At 45.8% G+C, this 13,234-nt stretch overlaps 1 protein-coding gene across 1 annotated transcript; it reads left to right on the forward strand.

Annotated features, from left to right (window-relative positions):
- Window positions 1-10,458: 10,458 nt before the first annotated feature.
- On the forward strand, window positions 10,459-11,923 carry LOC124698234 (probable xyloglucan endotransglucosylase/hydrolase protein 23). Its single transcript, XM_047230746.1, has 3 exons — window positions 10,459-10,863; window positions 10,952-11,145; window positions 11,239-11,923. Exons 1-3 carry the CDS (start codon window positions 10,600-10,602, stop codon window positions 11,660-11,662), a joined length of 882 nt encoding a protein of 293 aa, XP_047086702.1. The 5' UTR covers window positions 10,459-10,599; the 3' UTR covers window positions 11,663-11,923.
- Window positions 11,924-13,234: the final 1,311 nt, after the last annotated feature.

Genomic DNA, 13,234 nt, shown 5'->3' on the forward strand with positions numbered 1-13,234 from the left:
TTTTGCATTTCACATAGTTCAATAAAATTATTAAGATGGGCAGCGGCATCATCGGAACTAACACCGGAAAATTGCTCTCTCATAACAAGATTCGAGTAAAGCAGGTTTAATTTCAAAGAATTCTGTCTGTAGTAGCGAGTGGAGCAATAGGTGTGCATAAGAAATCATTATTATTTGTGCTAGTGAAGTCACACAACTTAGTATTCTCAACAGTACCCATTTTAGCAGTAGTAAATAAAGCAAACTAAATAAAGTAAATGCAAGTAACTAATTTTTTTGTGTTCTTGATATAGAGAACAAGACAGTAAATAAAGTAAAACTAGCAACTAATTTTTTTGTGTTTTTGATATAAGAGCAAACAAAGCAGTAAATAAAGTAAAACAAAGCAAGACAAAAACATAGTAAAGAGATTGGATGTGGGAGACTCCCCTTGCAGCGTGTCTTGATCTCCCCGGCAACGGCGCCAGAAAATAGTCTTGATGCGCGTAGTTGACACGTCCGTTGGGAACCCCAAGAGGAAGGTGTGATGCGCACAGCAGCAAGTTTTCCCTCAGTAAGAAACCAAGGTTATCGAACCAGTAGGAGTCAAGAAGCACGTTGATGGTTGTTGGTGGCGGAGTGTAGTGCGGCGCAACACCAGGGATTCCGGCGCCAACGTGGAACCTGCACAACACAATCACAGTACTTTGCCCCAACGTAACAGTGAGGTTGTCAATCTCACCGGCTTGCTGTAAACAAAGGATTAGATGATAGTGTGGATGATGATGATTGTTTGCGAAGAACAGTAAATAACAATTGCAGTAGATTGTATTTCAGATGTAAAGAATAGGACTGGGGTCCACAGTTCACTAGTGGTGTCTCTCCCATAAGATAAACAGATGTTGGGTGAACAAATTACAGTTGGGCAATTGACAAATAAAGAAGGCATAACAATGCACATACATATATCATGATGAGTACTATGAGATTTAATCAGGGCATTACGACAAAGTACATAGACCGCTATATAGCATGCATCTATGCCTAAAAAGTCCACCTTCAGGTTATCATCCGAACCCCCTCTAGTATTAAGTTGTAAACAACAGACAATTGCATTAAGTATGGTGCGTAATGTAATCAACACAAATATCCTTAGACAAAGCATCGATGTTTTATCCCTAGTGGCAACAGCACATCCACAACCTTAGAACTTTACGTCACTGTCCCAGCATTTAATGGAGGCATGAACCCACTATCGAGCATAAATACTCCCTCTTGGAGTCACAAGTATCAACTTGGCCAGAGCCTCTACTAGCAACGGAGAGCATGCAAGAACATAAATAACATATATGATAGATTGATAATCAACTTGACATAGTATTCAATATTCATCGGATCCCAACAAACACAACATGTAGCATTACAAATAGATGATCTTGATCATGATAGGCAGCTCACAAGATCTAACATGATAGCACAATGAGGAGAAGACAACCATCTAGCTACTGCTATGGACCCATAGTCCAGGGGTGGACTACTCACACATCGATCCGGAGGCGATCATGGCGATGAAGAGACCTCCGGGAGATGATTCCCCTCTCCGGCAGGGTGCCGGAGGCGATCTCCTGAATCCCCGAGATGGGATTGGCGGCGGCGGCGTCTCTGGAAGGTTTTCCGTATCGTGGCTCTCGGTACTGGGGGTTTCGCGACGAAGGCTTTAAGTAGGCGAAAGGGCAGGTCAGGGGGCATCACGAGGGGCCCACACAACAGGCCGGCGCGGCCAGGGCTTGGGCCGCGCCGCCCTAGTGTGGCGCCGCCTCGTGGCCCCACTTCGTTTCCTCTTCGGACTTATGGAAGCTTCGTGGAAAAATAGGACCCTGGGCGTTGATTTCGTCCAATTCCGAGAATATTTCCTTACTAGGATTTCTGAAACCAAAAACAGCGAAAACATAGCAATCGGCTCTTCGGCATCTCGTCAATAGGTTAGTGCCGGGAAATGCATAATAATGACATATAATGTGTATAAAACATGTGAGTATCATCATAAAAGTAGCATGGAACATAAGAAATTATAGATACGTTTGGGACGTATCAGCTACCGATGGAAAACTCATCGAAGGATGTGGTGAGGAGCACGACCAGCGACCGACGTACGAGCACGCGCCCAGAGGCGGCTATCGGATAACGCTCTTGGTAGCTAGCGCGAGAGGTTCACGCCGATGCCAGCGCTAGGGCTGACTACCGCTGTTGGATTGACCAATCCATAGAGGACACAAAGATAGTTACGAAGAGAAAAAAATGACTTCACAGCGAGCGATTTATATGTTTTTTTTTTTGAAATGGGGGTTTACCCCGGCTTCTGCATCATGGTGATGCACACAGCCTTTTATTTAAAAAAGTTAAAAATAGTATTGTTTACAAATCACTCATCATCGAGGATTGATACAAAAATCAACCATCGAAAGATACACATAGCAAGACGACAAATCAACATAGCCTTCTAGTATGTCGCCAACCAGCCTGGCACAAGATATCCTGAGCGACCATCAGGAGCTGTGTGCATCCAGTAGCCATGGCATCCAGCTGCCCCTCCGAAGAGAGTAGGGCCCAGAGTTGGACCCAATGGGAAACCATATGAATAACCTGCAAAAAATGAAATGAAGGTTTTTTATTAAAAATTATATCATTCCTGGTCCCCCAAATAGACCAACATAAAGCAGAGACCCCAATCCGGATAAATGCCTTAGATTGTCTATCTACTCCATTCAACCAGTTACCAAACATATTAGTAATATTGGTGGGAGGTGGAAGAGCATAAGTAAAATACACAGTGCGCCATAAGAGTTTAGCTAAAGGGCATTCAATAAAAGGTGTTGAATAGTCTCCTGTTCCCCACAGAAAACACACTTTGTACACCCATTCCAATGACGTTTAGCTAGATTATCTTTTGTTAGCAACACCTTATTACTCAAGAACCACATGAAAATCTTAATTTTTAGCGGAACTTTAACCTTCCATAAATATTTTCGCAGAAAGGGGGTATGATCGCACATAATATCCTCATACATCGACTTCACTGTAAACAAACCATTAGATGTCAAATTCCAAACAAAACGATCCTCATCTTCATTCAAATGTACCATCATTAATTTCCGACATAGTTGTAACCAAGAAGACCACTTATTACCATTTAGCAATCTTCGAAACGTAATATTCAAAGGCGTCTGACCAAGAACTTGTGCGACTGTGACATTTTTACGGTGGGCAATATTATATAGTGACGAGTATTGTTGGGCCAATGAAGTCTTGCCTAACCAGGTATCTTCCCAAAAACGAGTACTGCTACCATTACCCACTTTGAAAAAACCCCTGGAAAAAAACTCCAGTTTGACCTCCATTAGTCCTTTCCAGAAAGGCGAGTCAGTAGGTCTCGCTTGAACCTCCGATAATGTCTTATGTCTTAGGTATTTATTATGTAGTAATTCCTGCCACACTCCATCCTCATTAAGAAGTTTAAACAGCCATTTACTCAATAAACATCTGTTTTTGATTTCTAGCACTTCAATACCTAAGCCCCCTGATCTTTAGGTCGACAAACAATGTTCCATTTTGTAAGCCGGTATTTTCTTTTGTTTTCGTCAGATTGCCAAAAGAATCTAGATCTATAGTAGTCCAAACGTTTCCTTACCCCAACAGGTATTTGAAGGAAAGACAACATAAACATCGGTAAGCTAGTTAATACTGAATTGATAAGTACTAACCTATCACCATAGGATAGTAACTTCCCTTTCCGAGCATCCTAATTTACTCTCAAACCTTGTCTCTACCGGATACCGATCGAAATTCTTGAGTTTCTTGTAATGGATTGGAATACCTAAGTATCTAAAGGGGAGTTGTCCGACATCACATCCAAAGATCTGTTTGTACTCGATCCTCCTCCTCCTTTGCCTTTCCAAAACAAAAAATCTCACTCTTATGAAAATTAATCTTGAGTCCCGATAATTCTTCAAAGAGACACAAAATTAGTTTCATATTAACAGCTTTGTTTAGGTCATGCTCCAAAAAAAGGATAGTATCATCAGCATATTGTAGTATAGAGAGACCTCCCTCAACCAAATGTGGAATGAGTCCTCCAACTTGACCATCTTCTTTGGCTCGCTCAATTTAGATGGCAAGCATATCCACTACAATATTAAAAAGCATTGGAGACAGTGGATCCCCTTGCCTTAAGCCTTTTTTTGTTTGGAAATAATGACCAATATCATCATTCACCTTCACACCAACACTGCCACCTTGAACAAAATGTTGGACTAATCTACCCCATTCTTGAGCAAAACCTTTCATTCGTAATGTTTGTTGTAAAAAAAGGCCATTTTACCTTGTCATATGCTTTTTCGAAATCTATCTTAAATAAGACACCATCCATCTTCTTTGTATGTAACTCATGAATTGTTTCGTGTAGTATGACTACCCCTTCCAAAATATTCCTACATGGCAAGAATGCAGATTGGGTCGGTTTTATTACTCTTGGGGCAATCCCCGATATACGATTAGTACCAACCTTAGTGAATATTTTGAAACAAACATTTAGTAAACAAATAGGTTGATGGCGTGTAAGACACACGTCCGTTGGGAACCCCAAGAGGAAGGTGTGATGCGCACAACAGCAAGTTTTCCCTCAGTAAGAAACCAAGGTTATCGAACCAGTAGGAGTCAAGGAACACGTGAAGGTTGTTGGTGGCGAAGTGTAGTGTGGCGCAACACCAGGGATTCCGGCGCCAACGTGGAACCTGCACAACACAATCAAAGTACTTTGCCCCAACGTAACAGTGAGGTTGTCAATCTCACCGGCTTGCTGTAAACAAAGGATTAGATGTATAGTGTGGAAGATGATGTTTGTTTGCGAAGAACAAGTAAAGAACAGAGTTTGCGATAGATTGTATTTCGAGATGTAAAGAATGGACCGGGGTCCACAGTTCACTAGTGGTGTCTCTCCCATAAGATAAATAGCATGTTGGGTGAACAAATTACAGTTGGGCAATTGACAAATAGAGAGGGCATAACAATGCACATACATATATCACGATGACTACTATGAGATTTAATCAGGGCATTACGACAAAGTACATAGACCGCTATCCAGCATGCATCTATGCCTAAAAAGTCCACCTTCAGATTATCATCCGAACCCCTTCCAGTATTAAGTTGCAAACAACAGACAATTGCATTAAGTATGGTGCGTAATGTAATCAACACAAATATCCTTGTTTTATCCCTAGTGGCAACAGCACATCCACAACCTTAGAACTTTCTGTCACTGTCCCAGATTCAATGGAGGCATGAACCCACTATCGAGCATAAATACTCCCTCTTGGAGTCACAAGTATCAACTTGGCCGAGCCTCTACTAGCAACGGAGAGCATGCAAGAACATAAACAACACATATATGATAGATTGATAATCAACTTGACATAGTATTCCATATTCATCGGATCCCAACAAACACAACATGTAGCATTACAAATAGATGATCTTGATCATGATAGGCAGCTCACAAGATCTAACATGATAGCACAATGAGGAGAAGACAACGATCTAGCTACTGCTATGGACCCATAGTCCAGGGGTGAACTACTCACACATCAATCCGTGAGGCGATCATGGTGATGAAGAGTCCTCCGGGAGATGATTCCCCTCTCCGGCAGGGTGCCGGAGGCGATCTCCTGAATCCCCGAGATGGGATTGGCGGCGGCGTCTCGGAAGGTTTTCCGTATCGTGGCTCTCGGTACTCGGGGTTTTCGCGACGAAGGCTTTAAGTAGGCGGAAGGGCAGGGGTTGGAGGGCGGCGCGAGGGCCCACACCATAGGGCGGCGCGGGCCCCCCTCTGGCCGCGCGGCCCTATGGTGGCGGTGCCTCGTCGCCCCACTTCGTAACCCTTTCGGTCTTCTGGAAGCTTCGTGGAAAAATAAGACCCTGGGCGTTAATTTCGTCCAATTCCGAGAATATTTCCTTTGTAGGATTTCTGAAACCAAAAACAGCAGAAAACAACAACTGGCTCTTTGGCATCTCGTCAATAGGTTAGTGCTGGAAAATGCATAATAATGACATAAAGTGTGTATAAAACATGTGAGTATCATCATAAAATTAGCATGAAACATAAGAAATTATAGATACGTTTGAGACGTATCATAGGTCTATATTGTTGTATCTGAACCGCATTTTCTTTCTTGGGTAGTAATGTGATAACCCCAAAATTCAGTTTATATAGGGGCAAATCCCCATTAGAAAACTGAGAAAATAGGGCCATCAGATCATGCTTTATTACTTCCCAAAAATGCTGATAGAACTTAGCTGGAAAGCCATCTGGCCCCGGAGCTTTGTTCCTTTCCATCTGAGAAATAGCTTGACGGACCTCCTCTTCAGTAAAAGGGGCCGTCAAAATTTCATTCTCAATTGCCGAGATCTGTGTAATATCATGAGTCTCCTCTTCGTTCAACGAAATATTTGTTAGAGTGGGTGCTCCAAAAAAAATTCTTATAGAATTCCGTAATATAGACCTTTAGATTATCTTCCCCAACAATCGTCCCCTCTTGTTGTTCAAGTTGGAAGATTTTCTTCTTTCGGTGTTTACCATTTGCTATTAAGTGGAAATATCTAGTATTATTACCCCCTTCCTGAATATGTTTAACATTCGCTCTCTGGGCCCATTTCGATTCCTCATCCCTTCTTAATTTGTCCAGACTCTCATTTGCCTTTTTTAGTTCTTCCCTTTCGTTTGTATTCAATAAACTTGTTTCGGCTTTCAAATCCAGATTAGCAATGATATTTAATAATCGTTCTTTTTCTTTTCTATACTTTCCACTCTGGTTCTTTGCCCATCCTCTAAGAAAACGTTGTATATGTCTTAACTTATTCAGCCAGATATCCATCGGAGTAGCTCCACCTATAGCTGAATTCCACTCCCTTACTATCATATCAAAAAAACCCTCTTGACGCAACCAATGTAACTCAAAAGAGAATTTTGCTTGATTACCCAGGTGTGCTTTCACTCCTAAATCTATTAGTATTGGAGTATGATCAGAATCAGCTCTAGTTAAAGCTCTAACAGTTACCAAATGGAACTTTTGTTCCCATGAGATTGATGCTAGAACTCTATCTAACTTCTCATAAGTAGGCTCAAGTCTTCTACTCGCCCATGTAAATTGTCTTCCAGTAAGAGAAATTTCACGCAAGTTCAAGTGTTCAATAATTGCATTAAAAACAAAGGGCCAACGCGCTTTGAAATTATCATTATTTTCTCCTCACGTTTACGAATAATATTGAAATCACCACCTACCAACATAGGTAATGTTTCAGATTCACAAGTTCTCACTAGTTCAGCCAAGAATTCTGCCTTGTGCTCGTCTTGAGCAGCCCCATAGACCGGCACCAGGATCCATTCAAAACCATCATTCTTGCATTTAATATGGAGTTTGACACAGAAATCTCCAGTACTTACTTTTAACACTTGTAGCGTATCGGAGTTTATTCCCACTAGAATACCTCCTGAGCGACCGTGTGGTGGTAAACAAAACCAAGAGAAATTATATCCCGCCGCCAATTGGTTCAAAAAGGGAATCGAGAAATTAGATCTTCCAGTTTCCAACAAAGTTATGAAGTCTAACTTATGTTCCCTAATCGCCTCTTTGACAAACAAATGTTTAGCAGTATCTCCAAAACCTCCTGGATTCTAATTAATACCTTTTAGATTCTGCATTATGACCATTGTTTCTTGATTCTTTTCCAAGTGTTCTTGCAAATATTGTTAGTGTCATAAATTTTGTGTTGCCTAATTTTCTTCCCTTTCACCACCGGTTTGAGATGTTCAAGGTGATCATCCAAATCGAGAGTGGTGTCATCTTCATCAACCAAATCTTCACAAAGGGTGGATACTTTTGACAATACAAGAGTCTCCAAACCTTCCTTCATATTTTCATTCTCATTATTCTTTTTCTCTAAAAACGTTAGAATACGTTCTTCTTCCACCATTTTAAGCCCTTTAACCGATTTACCTATCTCTCCTGCTGAATTGCCTAGTGATATACCTAAGCGATCCGCTCTCCTAGCAATCTCAGAATCTGGAATATTAATAATAGAATGCCTGGGTATAGTGGACTGACCTGAAGTGGAAGATTCATCACGCAAACTCGCCATCTTCATTGCCTTTTCCATCTGAGGCATGTCAACATTAGGCTGGCCACCCAGCCTTGTACTCGATCTCACCGCAGAGTTAGACTTCGGAATACCCCCAAAAGCAATTACCTCCTCTATGGAAGGACAGTGAGAAACAGAATCATTCTCCACTAAAGATAAAGCACACGTATGCATATTATTCTTAGATAAACACTCAAAATGTATAGGTAGCTCACCATTAGTCTTCATAAATGAGGCATCCCTCATTGTATTCTGAAGGTCCACTCCCAACTCCTCCCCATTCGCGAGCGATTTATATGTGCGTGGGGATAATATGCATAGCGTAGGATTGCATACATGATATACACCAGAGACCAGACCACACACAATTTACATACTCTGCGGTCAGGTTCAGTCTGCAAATCTCGATGATTCGATTCCTTCTCGGTTTGGCCCATGGCCTGCACTTCTTGTACATCGTATGGATGCGGTGGATGTACACGATTCGACTACCAGGCTGACGGACATGATTTGTACCAAATCAAATCATGAAAACACTTTTACTTTTATTATTACGTATAGATAGAAGTGAGCCTAGCTCAACTGATTGGAGGAGTGGATATACAAACCCAACACCTAAATTTAAATCCTCACGAAACTGATGCAAGGACTAGACCTTGTACTCATACAATTTATTTGAGAAGTATGCTTTAATCTTCACCAAGATTAAAATCCATTTTAAAAGGATGGCCCACCCCCAGCACCCAACCATAACCCACCCTCCCGCACCACTCATCCCGCCGCAGTTGCCGGTGGTGCCGCCGAGCAAAGTTGCGTGGTGTGGCGGTGGTGGATCTCCTCCTGCTGCGGTGAGTAGCGGCGGCAAGGACCTTCCTCGACGCTGGCGGCCGAGGGTGGATGGACGGTGGCGACTTGATCCGCGACGTAGGTCTCGTCCATGCCGCTCCACTTTTCTCAAGTGACGGCACGCCGGCGGTGGCGACGATGTCCAGTAAGTGGCAGCCAGGTGTTCGATCTGTGCCACAACAACTGCTGCATCTCCCCGCCTCCGGACGGCGCGAGGCAGTGCTCATGGGCTTCTCTCGCGGGATGAGAACGCATGGGGCAGCATCCCTGGGTTTGATGGTGGAGGTGGCCCTCTTCTTCGCCGGAGATTGTCGTCCCGAGGATGGTGTGGTGGGTATAACGACCTGTCAGTAAGTCCTGGCGGCGAGTTGGGGAGGCGTGGAAGCCGACGATCTCTGCCGTAGCCCTGCGACGATCTTGCAGGTTCCAACGGGTGGCGTGGGGCTGCTTGCCTAGCTTGAATAAAGGTGGATGTCCTAGGGTTCTTCTTTTGCGCAGATGGTGACCATCCTGAGGCCGGTACTTCTTCATCTGGCCAGAGTGATGAGTTCCGGAAGGTTCCGCTGGAGAATGTAACAATGCACCTTATGTCTGAAGTTTGCTGTACCGGGTAGTATTCGGTCGTGTGCATCCATGCTTTTATTCAGGCCGTTTGGTTCCGGAGGAAGCAACACAAGGCTCTGTTCTGTGTTGTCATTAGATGTCATTCTGGTCCACGGTGAAATCAGAGGCGGAGAGTATCACGAAGGCCCTATTAGGGAACTAGCAATGGAGGTTCGAGTCTCTGTGATGTTGAGGGACTTGCTTGGTGTTTTGGATGTCGCAGCAAAAGTATGTAAGTGGGACGGCAGCACAGGTGAAGTTCAGAGTCTTACCTTTCAGGGTGAAATTCAAGACCTGCCTTAATTGGTTGTGCTTGGCAATAGCCTTATTAAAGACATTGTTTTGACACTTGTGTATTAGGCATCGCTTTTAGAGATACTGGAGTTCATGTGTTGTCCTGCTGGTGGTATACGGTACGGAATCTCTGAGGATGGCATGATTCGAAGAAGAAAAGACCGATCATCTATCCCCTGCTAATGGCCTCATCATGGATGTATTCAAGCGTTTCTTTCTTTGTCCAGTGTCATTTGTCTGGTCGACACGAGCCATCTCAAATGCCAGACATGGTGATTAGAGAGCCGTTGCATCCATCCAGAAATCTGCTGCACGTCTCGATCGGTTTTAATGTGTTACAGTACGTACGCCATCGCCGTGCCAACCCTCTCAGGCGCCGCTGGTGCTCTCTACGTACAGCGCCGTCCTGCCCTGTCTCCTCTCCTCTGGCGCCAACTCACACGCACTAGGCCGTGCTGGCAAGCTCCTCCTTCGATTCGCCGAACCATCCATACATCCGGCACGCAAAGCTTATCTCCAAACCCCTATATAAACCCCTCACGCTCTGCTCATTCGAATCACACACAACACAAGCTTCGATCGAGCTCTCTACACTCTACTCATCTTCCTGGCCTCCTGGGTACACAACACAAGCTAGTTGGGTAGAGTAAGATTTCGGATCGAGCAGAGCAGAGCACGCAAGTCATGGCTCGCATGGCGGTGTCGGTGCTGGTTATTCTGCTGGTGTCTTGTGCCGTTGCGGCGGCGGCGAGCTTCGACAAAGAGTGCGACATCACGTGGGGTGACGGTCGTGGCAAGATCCTGAATGATGGGCAGCTCCTGACGCTGGGGCTGGACAAGATCTCCGGCTCTGGGTTCCAGTCCAAGCACGAGTACCTCTTCGGAAAGATCGACATGCAGCTCAAGCTCGTCGCCGGCAACTCCGCCGGCACCGTCACGGCATACTACGTAAGCGCGCACGCACGCTCCCAGTGATTTGGGATGACACTTTAGTTTGGTTAATCTGTGTGCCTAATTCGGTGTGGTGTATGTGCAGCTGTCGTCGATGGGGGCGACGCACGACGAGATCGACTTCGAGTTCCTGGGCAACGAGACCGGCGAGCCGTACACGCTGCACACCAACGTGTTCACGCAGGGGCAGGGCCAGCGGGAGCAGCAGTTCCGCCTCTGGTTCGATCCCACCAAGGACTTCCACACCTACTCCATCCTCTGGAATCCCAAGCACATCATGTAAGCTCATCGCCGGCCTGATCTTGACATTTTTGTCCCCAAGAACCCAAAGTTCAGAGTTTGATCGATTTGGTGTTGTGGCTGTAAATGCAGCTTCATGGTGGACGACATGCCGATCAGGGACTTCAGGAACCTGGAGGGGAAGGGGATCGCCTTCCCGAAGAACCAGCCCATGCGCCTCTACTCCAGCCTCTGGAACGCCGACGACTGGGCCACGCAGGGCGGCCGCGTCAAGACGGACTGGTCCCACGCCCCCTTCTCCGCCTCCTACCGCGGCTTCAAGGCCGACGCCTGCGTCGTCGTCGCCGGCGGCCGCACGCGCTGCGGCGCCTCCGCCGGCACGGAAGCCGCCCCGGGCACCACCGCCGGTGCCGGGGCCGGCGAGTGGTACAACCAGGAGCTGGACCTGACGCGGCAGCAGCGCATGCGGTTGGTGCAGAGGAACTACATGATCTACAACTACTGCACAGACCCCAAGCGCGTCGCCCAGGGCCTCCCCGCCGAGTGCTCCATGTAGGTGACAGAAGGAGCGGACGGAGCGCCTATACGTTGATCGCCGGAGCAAGATTTGGCCGGCCGGAGATGAGGAGAATGGGGCGTCTGTATAAATATCTGAATAAATAAGGATAGGTGATGGGAAAGTCTGTAATTGTAGCCGCTGGTTGGTAGGGTCTTCTGTTTGTTGTTCGCCACGGTCAGCTCGTGTGTATATATATCTCCTCTCTTGTGTTCTTCAGTGTAAATGTTGTTCTTGGAAACAGCGTAATATTTGTCGTTACTTTCAGTGCTGGAACTTCTGGTTGGATGATTCTTGGTACGTACACTGTGTGTTGAGTGGATCTTCAGTGTACTGATTTGATTACCTTGTTATACTTGGGCCAATGTAAATAGATGACTATCAATCGAGCGCCCGAACCAGTACAACTCGGCCTAAAAGAAGTGGTTGGCCCTGGGAGGAGGTATCGTGGTCTCATTTAATTTTAGTTATCGTACCCCTAATTTTAAAAAGGTATCGTTTAATCTCAGCCGTTATTGTATTTCACTCAGAAAAATACATCTTCCATGGTTTATACTGTTTCAAGATTTGTGGGTCTATAGAAGCCCAAGCCATATTCTTTTTATATAAAAACGGTAGGCATATTAATTACAACCGGCTAAACATACATGCAAGTAGCCGTTGCGGTCGCAAGACATTTGCGCTAGCGATGCGACTTCTTCCCCTTCGCGGGCACAATCGGGTTATTCAAACATTTTGTTCTTGCACTAGGTAAGTTGCATCGGCGGTGACAAGAAACTCATCAGTACAACATGGCCACTACTCGGAGGGAAGCGGCGAAAGCTGACGCTCGGAGGGAGCTCGTTGTCGAGGAGAGACCAGCCTACGCGTACATCAAAGGGCCAAAGGCCATGATCCGTCAAGCCCATACTTCCTCGCCCTAGATCGAAGAGCGCCATACCGTCGGCCGGAGTCGCTCACCCTAGAGCTTGAACGGAGGACAGGGACACTGAAACCAAAGAGCAAAGGCTAAGAATGGCCACCAAGAACAACCAAGATAACCACGAGACCAACTTCACCGCCAGACATGAGAACTCGCCCGGTTTGACGCAAATTTCAGGTGCCACGAAGGAACATCGGCTCAAACAATTGGCTCCCTCGCCGGAGAAATGAAGAAAGGCACTGCGAAGAAACACCACTCGCCTCCAACCGAATTGGACCAACAAATCGCTGCTCCATTTACCCAAACCAGCGCCTACAAAAAGATCACCATGTTGGAGGCGTAGACGCCGCCCATTCTGAGAGGAATCAGGTTTTCACCAGGGTAGAAAGGGATTGGTAGGAGGGAGTGGAAAACCTCGGCAGCGCCTCCAACGAGAGAGGGATGCCCGCGAGCGCCACAACCGTGGTGGCCATTGGCCAGGAATTTCTCCTGGATGCCCCAAACCCACAACCTACCATGACACGCCTAGCCAAGCTCCGGCAACCGGTAAGGCCACGGATCGACAAAAGATGAATGGCCTTCGGATCCGACGCGTGCGAGCTGTAGAGATAATCACGCCGGACCGGCACACTGCCACAGAGTCGCTGGCC

The sequence above is a fragment of the Lolium rigidum genome, chromosome 1, assembly GCF_022539505.1.
Source record: "Lolium rigidum isolate FL_2022 chromosome 1, APGP_CSIRO_Lrig_0.1, whole genome shotgun sequence".
NCBI classification, from domain to species: domain Eukaryota; kingdom Viridiplantae; phylum Streptophyta; class Magnoliopsida; order Poales; family Poaceae; genus Lolium; species Lolium rigidum.

Bases quoted from the DNA above. Each gene is read 5' to 3' on its own strand.
- LOC124698234 (XM_047230746.1), top strand. From the start codon at position 10,600: ATGGCTCGCATGGCGGTGTCGGTGCTGGTTATTCTGCTGGTGTCTTGT. The intron at 10,864-10,951 runs GTAAGCGCGCAC...GTGTATGTGCAG, and splicing joins GCACCGTCACGGCATACTAC to CTGTCGTCGATGGGGGCGAC. The intron at 11,146-11,238 runs GTAAGCTCATCG...CTGTAAATGCAG, and splicing joins TGGAATCCCAAGCACATCAT to CTTCATGGTGGACGACATGC.